Source organism: Battus philenor, unplaced genomic scaffold, assembly GCF_028537555.1.
Source record: "Battus philenor isolate CCGP_79_NKW_IND1 unplaced genomic scaffold, ilBatPhil1.0.hap1 SCAF_3, whole genome shotgun sequence".
NCBI classification, from domain to species: domain Eukaryota; kingdom Metazoa; phylum Arthropoda; class Insecta; order Lepidoptera; family Papilionidae; genus Battus; species Battus philenor.
Window position 1 is genome coordinate 13,152,706 of NW_027181693.1, and position 17,740 is coordinate 13,170,445.

The following is a 17,740-nucleotide window of genomic DNA, read 5'->3' on the forward strand; positions in this document are numbered from 1 at the left end:
TAAAGTAAGATTTAACATGATACTTTCGAATCATACAGTAAAGTAAAAGATTTTTTGCGTATATTTTTAGTCTAGCATTTGTAAATATTTTAATTTAGGTGACGGCACCACGTCATTTTATGATTTTTATTGTTGTATTACAATAATTATTTTATTTAACCAAAAAAAAACCTATTATTACATACATACAAAGATTTTCGGAATATCTTTATAACAAATAAACCTCTTATAAATTTTACTTTCGATGTTTTATTTATTTTCATCATTGTAATGTGAATTTTGCTTTTATTATTAAACTTAATGAGTGATTAGAAAGACATTAAACCAGATTGTCCTCGATTCCGTTAAGGCTTTTCAAGACGTAATCAACCTTTAGTAGAAACAAATAAGACGAGAGAATGACTAGATAAATAAATACTATGTATTAATATAAGCTACTATTGTTAGTTATAATAATTTATTTTTTTACTTTGTTTGAAGTTAATTTCGACTTTCGCGCATGTTTAAAAATATAACTAATTTAAATCGTTAATTTATTTTGTCTACTACATGACATAACAGAACGGTTTCTCTCGTGCAATGGAAGTCGTTGTCTCTATTATTACTGTATCTGTGCGAGCTCAGGCGTGAACATTGCTACCAGCGGCACCGCGACCTCGTGATTGATGTGTAGAAAGTTTCGGACTGATTGGGCGTTATACGAGCCTATTAATGCTTCATTGGTTTGTTAAAACATCGATTTGTTCGTACCAAAGAATAGAGCTGAGACAATAACATCTTTGTGCTGGTGTTTTGTGTTGGTATTCAAATAATAATGTATTCTTTTTTATTTCATAGAATACAATTAAAAATATATGTGAGAAAGTTTCTATACCAAAACATTGTTTAATTTGCTGTGATTTTTTTTGTATGGATTAATGTAGTTTTCGTGTTGACATTTAAGGCTTTATCAGTTTTAGTGAGGCACAGCGCTTAAGGAATTTAACTTGCACCTTCTACAGTTACTAAGCTTGTGGGATCCCTTAGGAACCTTTTAATTTTTCTAGAGCAATCATGGCTAATCAATACAAAGGCGGAAATACATTCGATTACCAATTATGTGTCAGTTTTGCAAAAACCTTAACTGAAGAGCGAAGTCTGCTAATAACATTACAAAAATTTTATTTCGAATATTTTTTTTAAATCATTTCCTTAACTTTGTAAATAGATTGTTATTAAGATCTTGCGAACGGTAACATGAATTGTTTTGTTTGCAATATTTTACGTGAAATTGAAAGTCCGAATTGAAAGACCAAATACAATTACCAATAAATGTTGGTAGTATATAAAAAATCGTACCTTGTAAAGTTTGTCCTTTTGATACCACACATCCTCTTCTTCCTCCACTTGGGTGGCGAATGCTTGTGTGAGATCATCGCGTGAACGCGACAGAATGCGGCGCCGTGACACCATCTCGCCACCCGTCGCCGTGTCAAACGGACCCAGGCTGTTGAAAAAAAAACAACATTAGTGTTTTAATATAATTCAATGACATTTACAAATCATCTAAAATCAAGTCAAATGATCAAATTTAGAATATCCATGTAATCAAGTCAAGCCTTAAATTTGATAATATGTACTTCTCTATCTTTATATTTTAGTCGTAGGATAATCGATCTGTTAAAAGCTGCCGGCATCCGGCCTCTTTCGACGATCTTAACAATGTCATCTGTTCACCTGGAAAGTGGACGTCATACGCTGGGCTTGCCAGTTAGTAGTATTCACTCCACAACCTTAAGGCCCCAGTAGCTTTCAGTTTTGCCCGTTTACCTACCTACTGCCACTTTAATTTGCAAACTTCTTTATCTCATTCTTGATTTGATTTTAAAGAATTCCTGGGCACAGCCTTCTTCAAGGTTCGTTGAGCGACTGGCTTTCTAATGAGGCTCAGATAAAGAGATCCCGTATATATACTTAGTCTGATCATCAGTCATAAATGGTCCACACCAAAATAAAAAATATGACAACTTTTCTATTCGGTATTTTTCATCCTGTTATGAATTTAAATTGTATTTTTTTCTGAAATTCAGATCAAGCAGCTTAAATTATTATTTTGATTTTAAAATTAAGCCGGATGGTAAAGAGATCCCTATTGCTGCACAAAGCACTGTAGCCAAATGCACATTTTGAAGTTCTAAATACGCTCGCTATTAATCAAATGTTTTCTTATTCCGCCTGAAGTTTGTATTCAAAAAGTTAACAAATCATTCACGGGTGTACGCATATAATATAATAAAGTTTCACAAAATATTAAAGACTTGTCTTTTATTGGTTTTAAATGTAAAATTAAAATCAGCAGTGTTTGGTTGATCGAAGAGCTAGGGTCATGGTTTATCGATTCATTCGTGTGGTTTATATTACAATGTATACATCAAACATTGTTAAAGTTACTTTATAAACAGTAAATGATGAGTTTCTGGCCGGCACTTTTGAACAGATCAGCATTTAAAGCCGGTGGTAGCTTACATATGTTATAACGTTAAAATAATCGATGATATAAAAATTCATTTAAATGAGATAAAGAACTTTTGAATTCGAAATAAAATGACTAATTACAATGAAACCTTTTGAGACAGAAGGAGTTTTAGTCTTTCTCATAATATTTGTATAAAAGACCATTAAGAAAAAAATCCTTGTAATAATATTTATGGTTGGATTATGTATATAGTCTGAAGGGAAAGCGTTTCAATCTGTTAGTATGAATTAATAACAAACAATAATCTTGTTAAAATATAAATACAGACATACTATCTATATCTATATATTGATATCATAAGAGTATCATGGTTTATATCCAGCGTTTTCCGACGATCACAACAAGGTTGTCTGCCCACATTTTGGAAGATCATCTCACGCTGCTCATGCTGGTCTACGGTTACCTCTCTAGTACCTTAAAGCTGTCACTTCTGTCCAATGTGGTCTGTCTAGTGATTTAACTTTTGTATTTTTTAGATTAGTTTTGTCTAGCGAATAAAATATTGCGTATAATTGATATTCAAACATTATTAGCATTCTCCGTTGTTCCATACGTTAAGACTATACAGGTGTGGGATGCGTCGTTTATATCAAAGCCAACAAAGCAATAGTTAGCACCGCTTCCTTCCGAGAGTTAACAATGTGTGGCATTGGATTCGGCATTGGGGATCGCGGTCCGTATCTAACGATCTCCTCCGTCGGTTCCTCCCATTCATCTGATACATTGCGTGGTTTGTTTACGTCCGAGATGTTCGCTATTGCACCTCTAACGCCAATTATAGCAAAGCATGTTGTCGTAGAAAGTGTGATGCCGATAGGATCTGTGGCGCATTTGCTTGTATCTGTTTGTTCTCTAACACCAGCGTTAGTAGCACTTATTGTACTGTCACTCGTCTATTCATAGCGTCTATTATAGATTTAATTCAGGAAGTAGGAGTTCGATTCTACTAGATATCTTCTATTTATTTAAACAGTTTCAGTCTTAACTGTATTATTTAAATGAAGTTAAAAAGCTAAAGAACAATGTTTAAATTTATCATAGTATTAATTTTGGATATTTTTTAATTTAATATTGACAGACTAATCAAAAAAACTAAATTAGGTTCCTGTCTTAATCCTCTGTTATCTTTAAGAGATTCAAAAGTATTACAATATAATAGAAACAGAGATATAAAGCTTGTAGAGTTTTTAGTTTAAAAAAAAATGGTTTATTCTAACATGGTTTCGGAGAAAAATAAACATCCAGTTCAATTTAGGAGAATCGTCTTATATTCAACTAACAGGATAAGAATAGGTTGAAGAGACGGGAGCCAGGCTACATACACGTGTATATGTATGTATACGTGTATATAAATGGCCGCTGGAGTTATCATCTTCATCTTTTTAGTCAATGGATACCCACCGCAAGACATAAGCTTCCCCAAAGATTGCCACCATGACCAGTCTTGCGCTGTTCGCATCCATCGACTTCCCGCGACCTTAATTATGTCGTCGGTCTCCCAAGGGGGGGGGGGGGGGAGTCTACTCACGCCGCGTCTTCCGACTCGAGATTTTCGACTTCAATGGCCACTGGATGCACCAGCAAAGTGCCCCGCCCAAAAACTAACTAACTGGAGTTATAAGGTTCAGGAATAGAGACTTTGGAGCGGCAAGCGCATCGTACAGCCTTGTTAATGTCGTTAGTAGGAGATGCTGGAATGAATTCTATTGGAAATTTATGGGGGAGGCCTATGTCCAGCTGTGGTCCTGCGGCTTAAATGGTGTGGTGATGAACAGCAAATTTAGCGTCTTCAGAGATCAATGAGAGAATTCTTTTTTAAATGATATCGATGTGTCGTTACTTATATCCATCAACAAGCAACTTATTTATATTCCACTTAATATTTATTTTTTAATAATCAGGTCAATACATTTATATCTACTTTACAATAATAAATTTCCTATAATTACGCATTTTTAAAAAGCTGCTTTTAAAAAAAAAAACTTTTGAGCAGAAACAATAATTCATGAAATTTCTTTTATAAAAATTATGAAGACATTGTACTCAATAAATTTTACATGTTAACACGGATGTTGTTAAAAGGTCACTTTAGCTTGTAACATGGTTACCTTATATTGAAATATAAGGCGCAATCGATCATCAAGATAACTTTCTTTGTTACTTTATTTCGGATTCTACGAAGGAAATTTTGTAGTATAAATGGATTGATGTTGGCCGCATTACTTATAAACTACTGTACTTTATTTGCGATTGTAGATTTTCATCTTTTTATTCGTCGTATTTAGTCAATTAAGTTTTATCGTATTTAGTCAATTAAGTTTTTCATTCAAATATTATGTTGCTATATAAGATAGGAGATTGAAGTAAATCTTCTAGTGAACACTAATGTGTTAGTAGACTAAACATACGTCGCCCACTGCTGGGAATAGGTCTCCCTCATTGATTTTCAATAAGACCGGTTGGAAGCGGCATTCATCCAGCATCTTAGATAACAATAATAGCATGACAGCATTAACAAAAAATATAAAATTTACGAGTCTCAATAAATGTCATTATCTGTCAAGTCAATATAGTGTAATATATAAATGAAAAGAGGTACATATAGCAAAGAGCCTTAAAAACTGTGTTTTTTTCTGAATTCTGCTTAAAGTATTAAAGACTACAACATTGTAGTTAATTGTTACTCGTAAATCATGAATTATTTATTAGCATTTATTTGACATATACTCGACAAAAGCTTGACATCCGCTATTAATGTTCTACAGATTGGTCATTCCGCTATGTTTTATAGATTGGTCTCACAGCTCCTATGCTTGAAATGTGAATGGGTGAAGCTTCTAGAATATTCTACATATATTTATCGTTGTGTATGCAATGCCGATTGTCTCAATAAATTGTTTGTTTTAAAATTATAAAGAATGGTTTTATTAATAAGTAAATTATCACAAGAATAGCAATCTAATTTTGAGCAGTTCAAAATATAGATTAGTAGAGACATTAATAGTTTAAAATTGATTGGAATTGAAGGCATCAAAACTCTATACCATTCTGACGCAGCGGAATGTTGTAATTGTGTATAAAAATAGATCAATAAAGATTCACAGCACGCGTCCCTGCTTATTAGGGCACTACGTATGATTACTTCGGTGATTAGTTTTAATAATAAACAATACGTAGCTATAGATCATATCAAATGTAATCATTGTAACAACTCTATAATTTTAATATCCCTGTAATAAGTCAACAATACCTTAATGATTTCGATGATAATTATTACGTTAATTGGTCATAATAATTCCAGCTAAAAAAAAAAGTATTTTGCGGGGTCTTATTCATTAACTTGTATATATTACGAGGCCCATGTTAATTGTAAATATTTTAATTTAAAATTTCATTAAAAAAAACAATTAGATTGCATTACACTCTTCCTGCAGCTTTTGTTAAAAACATACATAAAAGTGAGTTGAACTATGTAACGTCGTATAGCTTCAGATAAATCATGATATAACTTAGATATCTTATTTTTAATCATTATAACCATGTTTATTAGAAAGTATGAATTTGCTCAAGATTTAATTGTAGTATACACTTACTCGAAGTACAACCGCGAAATTAAAACCAAATGCATTCTCTACTAATGAACCGCTTGAGTGGTGCAAAAATAAATCATTGTAGATAAAAAACTGTCATAATTATATCAACGAAGAGAACTACACTTGACTGTTATATAATGATTAATAAATATGAAGTAATACATAATGTTTTGTCTTACACCAAGTGCATTCTTACCACTACAGTAGCAAGCTAAGAAGACTTGAAGTCATGGTAAGTTCTGTACAAATGCACAGAACATGAGTAGGACTTCCTATTTGAAAATTCTTATTTATTGTATTATTACTACTAAGTTTTAGGTTAAGTAAATAAATTAACTTTAAATTATTTCGAAAATCATGTCTTTGTATGTATTATAACTAGTAAATGTTATTAATATTGTATTGTCATTTAGATATATATATTTAAAAAAAAATCCGTTAATAACAACAAAATATTTATGTAATTTAATAGTTTCTGCTACAAAGTCAAAAATTAATTTTAAATACTGTAGATGTGTATTAAATATGTCCGTGCAAAATTAATATCAGGTGTGTTCGATTACTTTTTAAATGAATTGCTCGTTGTTGCATTATATCATCAACGGGAAGGGTCTTTGCCCGCCGCGGTACAGTTATGCTCACAATTACGTCACAGGCGGGACCTGTTTACAAGGAACCCTGAGACGCTGACCTATATCGACAGGTGAGCACGTGAGGGTTATCCGCGCAACACGATAACGAAGCGATCGAAAATATCGTTAAGATGTAAATATAATGTATATTATTTAATTATTCGTTCAGAAAATTCAAACTTAATACCACTGAGACATAAAAGTATTTGTTTAAAAGTCTTACATTGTACATATTGTTATTGTTGTCAGTTGCATTGGTTGGACACTGTATTAAATATTTTAAATTTAGAAGAAAACTTTCACCTATGATTTTTCTTACAAAAACATTTCTTTTAAACGTATATCTACACAAAAGAAATGTATGTAACATTAAATGTACATAAAAATAGATTACGTTATTATTTATTTTTATTGAAATTTACTGATGTATTTTCGAGTATGAAATTCATTTATTTTTGAGTTAAATAAAAATATTCAACGTGAAGACAGTCGACGTGAAGAATCGCAAAAAAATCACATGATTTAAGTCGTTACATTGACCTAGTGTGACAATTATTACTCTTCGAGTCGCTGTCGAGCGAATCGATAAAAACGTTCGATACAATGGAAGCCGGGACCGGTCCCGTTAACCCGAGGCGAGTTATTACGGGAGACTGGAGACGCAAGCGGTACGTCTTACTTTTATTTTCTCTTCGTATCGTACAGGCATCTCGATGGCGCAATTACCCTAGCAGGATAACGTCGTGATGTAATCTTTAACGTAACTTTATTCCATTGGATACCTCATCGAACAACATTATCGTGTATGAAAGATTTTATAATTTAATTAATTAATAATTCCTTCATATAATTTAATTTCTATTATAAACATTTGCATATTTTTGTCGTATACGTATGCTAAAATATGTTTTCTTTAAAAAAATTTAAGACATGTTTGTGCTACATGTTTGATTTTGCTGTTTGATCTGACAGTGTCGAGGCTTGCGAAGTCTTCATCTGATTTGATGCGATAGCAATACGTTGAAACTCAACCTTTTGAAATAGGAAATTATGCATTTAAATAAAATTCCTTTTACGTCAATAATTATATTAGTTATGTCCTTATATATAGCGGAGATAATGATTCCGAAGTATTTGTATTCCGAAGTGTGTGTTATGTATATATATATATAAATGTATATATATATACATATATATATTTATATATATATATATATATGTACATATATATATATATATATATATATAAAGTGACCTGGAGCAAGGGTTACCGAGGGGACATTTCGTCTAAGGTTGTCATTGGTACTCGTTTACCATTCCCACTCAGGGGCGCTAGATATCGTCCAGCTATGATTTGATAGCTTGCTATTGTCTAACTATTATTACTAATAGTTCTGAGAGCACTACAATATTATATATTATAATGAATCACCAGCAACTTAGACAGTCTCTAGCGAGAGACTTCGTCATTATGACACTTAAAGATTTCAGTCAAAAATGAACCGAGAACATTCTGAACAACTACTTTCCAAGTCAAATGATTACGTGCTCGCTATTCTAATTGCATTCTACTATTGTACTCGTTGCCGGAGGAATGTAGACGTTACATGCATTATACTTTTTCAAAATTCTTATGCGTCTGAACTCATATCACGTAGAGTTCATAATCGCATGCAATCTATTTCTACACCTCTCAAAAGCGACGCTCTTTTTGATGATTTGTCGCGTTCTATTTTTGCTAAATGCCTTTATGTCAAGCTAAAGGTATTTTCGCAATGCGTGTTTTCACTTGAACTTTATGCTGAGAGTAGATTTTGACGCTAATCACCTTTTGAAGAACAATCGTGTCAAGGTCACATTAACCTTTATGATTTTAAATTATTAATTTAATTTTAGTCTATTATACGTCAACTTTTAACATTAAAATAAACTATATTATTAAAATCTTGTCTAATATTATAATATTTATAAATTAATATTAATTAATGACAAATTTTCGATGAAAACAATAGTATTTTTTTATTATTAACCCTTAACGAACGGACGCATTTTTCTAAAACGATGACCAGTCGTCAGTGCGATTGCCAGTGCGTCGACCAGCATTTTTAAGAAATTAATTGCTTTAGTTCCAGAGTGAGAAAAGGTAGATAAACCCTTTGCAAACGAATGCTACCATACTCGCGACAACGAAAATCGAACATTGCAATGTCGCGAGTATGGCGGCATTCGTTTGCTAAAGATTAAATTTTAGACTTACAATCTATGCACACATCAAAGACGAAAGTCATTGTCATAAGTATTTGCTTTAAAAAAAGTTCGAATTGCGTTTATTTCAAAGCGCTTCTGAGACAATGGTGACCATCTTGATTGATTGTACATTATATATTTAAACTTTAACTTATATTTTGTAAGAATAAACTTCGTCGTAAACCGGGTCTATTGAGATTCAAAGATAGATCATAAAACTAATAGTAATTATCTGTCCAATTTGGTTATTCATTAGTATTGTTAACTCAGTATTAACTTAAACCACTGACATTTAAAACAGCAAAATTTGTTCCGTAACATTTGCCATTAATTTTTAAAATTCTATCGATATCAATATTAATAAATCACCTCGTAAACCAAAATGATAGCGTTTTCTAAAAAACATGAATAATATTATTAAATATACAAGAAATCACCTGTGTATAAATTTTAATAATATAAGCCGCCTTGAAGTTTTGTGTTATACACAACAACTACACCCACACAGGCTCACAGCCTACAAACTTCCGATATTGAAACCATAAACACGTCATATCTATGCTATGCCGCTTAGAAAGTTAACTAAACGTCTAGATTTCAAAAGCGCAATTTAAAATCTTCTATTATTTCCTCTGTACTCGTTTTTAATTGATAGTCCAATCAATGGAAATGAAAATATATTCTATAACATATTTGTTGCATATTCATAGACAATCTCAGACTAAATTAATTTATAAGATTCTTTATATTTCCTTTTTGTTACATAAAAGAAAATAATTCATTATAATATTCGCTGATTACGTAACGGTTATTTAAAACTTGCAAATAATATGGATAAAAATTTATGGTCACATTATTTTCAAGTTTTTTAAGACTACCATACACGATGACCACTGCTTGACATCGACGATCTTAACAAGGCCTATTGTTCAACCCCAAATTATTGATATAAAAATATTATTTGATTGTAGTGATCTATAGAGTCGATCTGAAATCTTAACGGCCTCCGGATCCGGTGAAATAAAAAACGTAACAAGACAAATAGTCTTTAATGCTTTGTCACATTAGCCCGATGCATCAATAAAAGCCAACGGACAAAGTGCATTTAAAATTAGAAAAATAAAAATTATTGATTTACGAAACGGATGCTGAAAGGAACTGATATCGTAATTATACATAAAGTTACTTATGTACTCTGTTTTCAAACTTCACAAACAACAGGAATTAATTTGAATTTTTAAATGACCTTATATTTGCTATATACATCGAAGTTTCTTGAATAAGAATAATACATAGCTTGAAAAGCTGCAAAACGTGACGTAGTGAGTATCATGATTATGACGCTGCAGATCAATCATAATTTATTCTATAAAAGATATGTAGCGTCTTTATTCGTGTCATAGATACGAACATAGAAAGCCGAGTAAAATTTGTCAGAATGTGTAAGTAGTGCACAGCGCTACTATTGCTATTGTATTGGTCACATATTCTTTGAACGGATGACCACCATACATTTAAACCTGTATTCTATTCCAATGGTAACTAAAGGACTGAATGAAGATGATACTTTGACACTACGATATGTTCAAATGATGTATGAATTTTTTGATGCTTGTGTTAGCCGTGGAATTTTACCATTTTAAGTAAGATAAAAAGATTAGAAGAAATCATTTCAGATAAACTTATACTTTCGAAGTTTCGTTAGGTAATGTATGTAAGGATTAGACATCAAATAACTTTTATTGTTTGCGGTGGACAGATACGTATATGTTGTTTTTATCAATTTTGATACGAAGGCTTCGAAAAAAAGGGCTTTTTTTTAAACATGAAGACATTATTACTTACCAATAAAACAAGTTAGTCAATTATTAATATGTCCATTATGTGTATACTTTTCTCTTGTAGGTATTGTAATGTATTTGAACAGAATGCGGAAGTCGGAAGTTTCCATAAAAAGATGAATGCCCACCGTTCGTCGCATTGTTTCTAGTGTATTGGTCGAACAAAGTTATTATGCGACAATGCAAAAGTTCAAATCGATAATCGTTCCTTAGTCGTTCAGTTAAGTTAATCTTATTGGTTTGTCATTACGAGCTAAGGATGGGTTTACATGTATCTGTTTTTGCATAGAATAGACACATTCTTTACTCATATGTTACTTGATTCTATTAACCTATTTGACGTATTTTTCAATGATTTCTGTTGATCATATGATTGGGCGTGATCTGTTAAAAAATATTTAAATTTACCTTATGCGTATCTCAGATCACAATGATTAGGAAGTCAGAAAACCAAGTAATAAAGAGATCGCGACGATATTACATCTCTAATTAGACGACGAAGATAAAAAATAAATTAAGCTGAAAACTCTTCTAAACTAAACGGATCTTTGAATTTTTTTTACAATTTAGTTGGTTTTTTTGTTTGATAAATATGATATATTTAATTTGAATCTATATCACTAATATTATTGTCATTCAAATATTTTAAATCTGATTTATGATTGGTTCCGTAATATTTTCAAACTTTGATCATCTCCGGGTCTAAGTTCCGTGAACATTAGTGACGCAATTATTTCCAAATGTTAATATTTCTCGCACCTGATCTAATATAGTCAAGCTATAGAATGTCGATTCTGTTTCAAATTAAATTTGACAGCATCAGATTTATTACTCAACATTTATTCTAACTTAATTCTTCCGTAATTAACATCACTTTGTAAGATCTTAACCGTATATTAGTTAATATTATGTACAAAAATGTTAGTGATAACATCCAAATTTGCAATGTTAATTCCATCTAACGAAATAAAACTAATAGTGCCATATTAATCTTATATAGTAGTACGTGTATTTTTCATTAAGAGTGGGATTACTTTACTCAAAGGAAAGACACATCTTATGATGATCTCATAACACAACGAAGACAGTTGAACCTATAATTTTTTATCATACATAGTTACATCTTTCGTTGCAGAGTGCAGATTTAATTAAATGTAAATAAAATTCATATTTAGAATATTCTTTAAAAATAAAAAGTTCTTATTAAATAGATGTTGTAGGCCTAATGCGCAGAACAGATTGCCACTGGAGGGACAAGCTTCTGGAGCGGAGACGCCAGACCGGCAAACGCAACGTAAAACGTACACTCTCGAGGTGGATGATCGATGTTGTTAAGATCGACAAAAGTCACTGGATTAAGGCTTTTAACTGTGATTTTTAGAAATCTACGGGGAGCCTATGTATGATGGGCCTGCACACGTCCTATGGATAAATTTAAATTAGACGAAATAAAGAAGTTTGAGTATATTGAGTCATTGTTTAACAAAGGGCGATAATATTAACATTCACGAACAAACTCACTGGGTTTATTTAGATGAATAATCCGTGTATATTTCTAACAAAAGTGTAATGAAATAATAAGCCAATGTATCGATCTTATCGCATTTTACGTAAGAGTTTTATTATTTTTACATATTCACACGTAAGTTTAATAAATAGCAAAGATCAAATTAAATTAATTAAGATATTGAAAAATTTGGAAAAACAGAGAATTGCGATGTTGTTTGAAATTATAAATATTAATTCATATTTTTGTTAAGTGAGCAACGTGTTGTTTAATTTAATATCATATTCGTTATTACACATTTTATTTCAACTTTCTCTTTACATATGAATTTATCCCAAAATTGTAATTTTATAAAATTATCTATATTGATCATAACAACCGCTGCTTCCAACTGGTCCTATGTGAAATCTCATAGGTGAGATCTTTTAAACAGTGTACTAAGATGTCCGTGGTGAAAAAGGTGATGAAATGAAAGAATAAATGATGTTGTTTCTCTAGGCACGTGCTATAAGTTACGGCATGGATCTACCACGTCCGAGGTGTCATGGACAATGGTTTACACTAACGACAAGTTAATTTGCGATGTGCAAAGAACTGGCAACACTGCACTTAATGCCGTACCCACACAGCTGTTACGTAAATTAATAAAGGTCATGCGATTGTGGGAGTGAATGATGGAACGCAAGCCGGTGCAATAAGACAAACATTCATTTTATAAATTGCATCGCTATGACGAAATTTGCGCCGAATTGTGTGCGCTACAGCTGTTTTCTAGTTGTTTCATATTGTGTTATTTATACTGTACGTTATTTATTTCTTTTATGTAACAAAGAAAGAGGGATATATTAAGTCAGAAATTTTTAAATTTTGTAATTTTGTTTGTTAATCACGGTTATATGTGTAAACGCTTTAAAGCGACGAATGTATAGCTCATTTTTCAGCACCTGTAATATGTTATTAATTTCTTTTTCTGTCAGTATGCGACAGGTAATAACTTTTGGCTGTCTAAATTCTGAAGCGACGAATAGTTACCAAATTTGAACATGTAGTAATATTAATTTTGAAAACATTTTTTCTTATAATATTTATGTATTATTTCTAAAATTATTGATTTTTGAATAGGATGTACCATAAACTAACTGACAGCAAGTGAACTAAACATTTATCTCTTTGAAACTTTTACAACTATAACGAATTACCAACCAAAAATAAATTTTGAAAATGGAACTATGTGTCGTTTGATAGTACACAAATCGATGATATATCCAATTCAATTTAAAAAGATATATTCTTCTTGAACAAAAATACTTTTTTGGTCACTTTGCTTTAAACATTAATCTAACGTGTTTTCTAACCTTTTTTGTGTCATGACCCCACTTAACCCTTTTTAAAATTTTTACGTCCCCCTATGTAACATATATAATTTTTATATTAAAGCGAAAGGATTAAAATCAATTTTCGAATTGCCCCACTTAATAATCAAATTGCCTCCCTGTGAGGGTCCTCCTATGGGTCCCACGTTGGGAAACACTGCTAAACAGTATTTTAGAAACTATCACATTTAACTATGCAGCTTTATCGTACACATAGACCATTCGGTCTACACATTATATATTTATACTTACAGTACGTCGAAAACGAGATCGTAAAAATACATTAAAAAAAACTTGTCATAAAAAGTAGATAAAATATTTCTCTGCATAACATGCTACATTTTAGCGAAATTTTAGTGGCGGCGAGTCTTTGCAAGAATGATGAGTTCCTAACAAGAAAGTGATAAGCGCGGTAACGGATCAAGGGGTTTTACTTGTAAGGATAACATCGATGGACGTCTGGTTGGTAAAAAAAATACCCCGTTTCAACCACACATTGTCTGCCGGTCTCCAGCTGACACGTGACACGCTTTAGCAAACTTAGTAGACGAGTTTGTACGCGCTAAGCGTCTAGGAGATCATAGATTAGAAACAGCTTTAAAATAAAGCCCTCTCCACACAGTAAAAAACAAGCGATTTTTTTATATAATAAATCTACTCTCAGAAGTTATCAACAGAGTTATTATTAGTCAGTTAAGGCGCTTATGTATACTTACTAGATAACTTTTATTCCTAAAGGTCATCATACTACGTAAAACGTGTATAATCTATTTCCTTCATACTTTGAGCAAGTTTGCCAATTAAGAAGCACGTTTTTTGTATGTGCATATGTAATAACTTCCTTGTTAGGGCATAAGTGGTTTTATATGCATAAAGTTGGGTTTGGAATAAGCATATATATAGTATTATTAATCTTCTACGTAAAAAGGATAATTTACACCCACGCATGTTTCGTGATAATGGATTTTGTGTGAAAGTGACTTAAGGATTTATTAATATTGTCAGTTTCAATGGTGTCTCGCATCTAAGATAATGTTAACACTTTGTAATTTGAAGAAACATTACGCCTACAAATATTAATTTAAACATTAACTCGATACAAAATCTTTTTAGACATTTTTTTATATATTAATATTGTATCTGTATATATAAAACAAAGTCGTCTGAGTTACACCATTTATAACTCTAGAACTGCAAAATTGATGTAAATATTTTTATATTTTTAGATATGTTTTCGTACGTAACAAAACAATAAGTGCATTATGAAGTGCTTGACGGAATCATGTTCACTAAATGTTACCACCAAGAACTGGATGCGATTTAAATTAAAAAAAAACTATAGTATTTAATGATTAAAAAATGGACTAATGGACTAGACTTTAAGTGACCTTTAAAACAGTATCTTGAATATACGTAGCGTAGTAATATTTTGAAGAAAAAATTGCGATCAGTAGTTGACATTACTTTTTTGGGTTCAGTGAAAGATAATACACGTATGATGTAAAATACACACATGTTATAATGACTACACAATCGTTATATTGTATGCATATGTAATTAAACATTATTCTAAGATATATTAAGTAATATGAACATTACGCAATACGGTGATACCATAAATCTACAGTCTGGTCATTCTAAAAAAACAAAATTCTATGATATGATAAAATTATATGATATATAAATATATATATATTATATAAGCTGATATTATTGCGACTGACTATATTGAGTCTTTCTATCTCTAAGCAATGAGCGTAAAAGAATGTTGGAAAAATAATTTTGTATTTAAAAATCGAGGTTTTACCGTACTGTTTCTGACAAGTTGTACTCCTAACATAAAGTGAACGACCTGTATGTCTAGTAGCTTTATGGCTTGTGAAATATTTTGACTGCTAAAACAAAGAAAGCCGGTACCAAAAATTATCATGTGATGTATTTAAGCGTTTTTGTTGTAAATGAAGTTAGTACCATAAATCAACAACCGCTTCAACTATACATTAAGAATAATTTGGAAAGTCACTGTTTCAAGTAAAGGCATCATCGTTATTTCAGCCGCAAGTTCATAGGCTCACGCTACTCTTACCGGTTCTAAGTCTTCAATCCAGAAAGGTAAAGTCCTATCAGCCATCTGTTCGCTATGAAGTCTGCCGTAATGTAGTGGCAATGCACTACATATGTGTATGGCTTTGTCATACTTTCAGTCGACAACGGATCTCCTCATTCCTGATTAGATTTCTCAGAGAAATCCCGAATATACCAACCTCTACGGATGCTTTGAGCTACTGTCGGTTCGCCAATAAAGCACAGACAGAGTCCACGTTTCAGTTGATAACATATTTAATTTATAATGTTTTACTCAAAGTTATTTTTTTTAATGGAGTAAAATTTCAGTGCATTTACTGTTTAATTTTACATATTTTTCTTTTCATATAAAACATTTACCGAATTAAAAAGCGTTATGGATTTATCTCGGACCATTGAACTATTACAAGTATAAATCTTAACTTTATCGCGTGATTTCGGAATACACTCCCGGGCTCTGTAATAAAATAACTTGGGCACCTCAGCTACTCGTATTCGTGTCGCGCAATAGTTCATCAGCCGTTATATCGGGTGACATTTCGTCTCGCGGATTTATGACTCTAACTGTAAAATCTAGATTCAATGTCTACGAACTTTTGATGAATGTACTAAGTAAACGATGACATTCGATCATCACTTCATGATTTACAACCATCATCATCATTATTTTAGCCGTAAGACTAGAGATTTCGTAAAGGCTTCACCCAGAGGTTTCCAATAGGACCCGTTGGAAAAAGCCTGTGTCCAGCTTCTTTGGACTATCTTATGGGTGGATGTTCTAGACTTCTGCTGGTCCGTGTTCTCCACTTTATAAGATTAGGCTTAAAAGTGTTATAAATGGCATCATAATATGTAAAATTGAATCTAAAGTATTGATTCGCTTTTGATAAAAGTGTGTGACTTTCTATTCATATTTTTTTAAAAATATTTCAAAGCGCGATTTTTTTAAGTCAAAGAGTTTTAATTTATATTTAACAAAACTACAAAAACGGACGAAAAATATTTATTTCGAAAATAATATCACAGTTTAGCCAATATCGGGTACCCAACAATTGATAAGCAAGCTTATAGTTTTCAAACATGGAAATAGCCGACACGACATTTCCAGTAATTTGATATAAAACCTACTTGAATCATTTCTTATAAAATACTATTTTTACTACACGGTTTTTCCCCGTTTGAATGACCATGGCTTTAATATATAATTTATAGAATTACATAGTTATTTTTAAACTTTTTTTAAGTATCTTGTACTCCAACTTGTCTATAAGATGGTTAATATCATCGTCATCATCATAATCATAATCATGTCGGCCGCAGAAGCAAACTTCAAGGCAAAGGCTTCCAACAAGGACCGCCTCGATCACCGTTCCTGCGCTGCTCGATTTCAGATAAATCTCGCGACTTTTCCTATGTTCACCTAACAGGAGAGGGGGGTGAGACATCTGCCCATGCCACATTTACCAACTTGTGGTCATATTGATTAAAGATTTTAAATTTGTATGCCACGGCCCTTGGAATGTTGCTAAGCTATACTAGGGGAAATTCGCTATAAAGGAAAAGCAAAGCTCGTCGTAGTGCTATTGAAATGTAAAGTGTAAATAATAATTTTCGAGTGACAGTGTATTATTCTTTATAATTTAAATATCATGGATGGTGATGAGAATATTGGTAATATAGTGTAAATAGCGATTGGCAAACACTTTAGAGCTTCTTTTGTTAGGTAAGAAGATTAGTTTCGGTTTAATCATAATAATAGTGTTTAAGTTACAAATTCTTTGTTTATTGCCACCAGAAGTCACAGAGGTCACATTTGAAAATCGAAAATACTTCAGTTTGACGACGAGTCGTAATCCTACTCATCTAGGTATTTATAGTATATTTAATACAGTAATATTGTATCTATTTTGATAAAATATTTAGGATATACAACAACACATTTTCGCG

The 17,740-nt window shown here is 31.8% G+C and overlaps 1 protein-coding gene across 4 annotated transcripts in view; it reads right to left on the bottom strand.

The window, feature by feature from the left end:
* The window catches only part of exp (expansion), a 179,451-nt gene that overhangs the window by 81,996 nt on the left and 79,715 nt on the right, over positions 1–17,740 (bottom strand). For all 4 annotated transcript variants that reach the window (XR_011107717.1, XM_068770237.1, XM_068770238.1 and 1 more), the window contains exon 2: positions 1,339–1,486. Coding sequence is in view for 3 of the 4 variants with exons in the window: in XM_068770237.1 (XP_068626338.1) it covers positions 1,339–1,486 (148 nt within the window). In the remaining variant the exon portion in view is untranslated. The remainder of the gene's footprint in view (positions 1–1,338; positions 1,487–17,740) is intronic.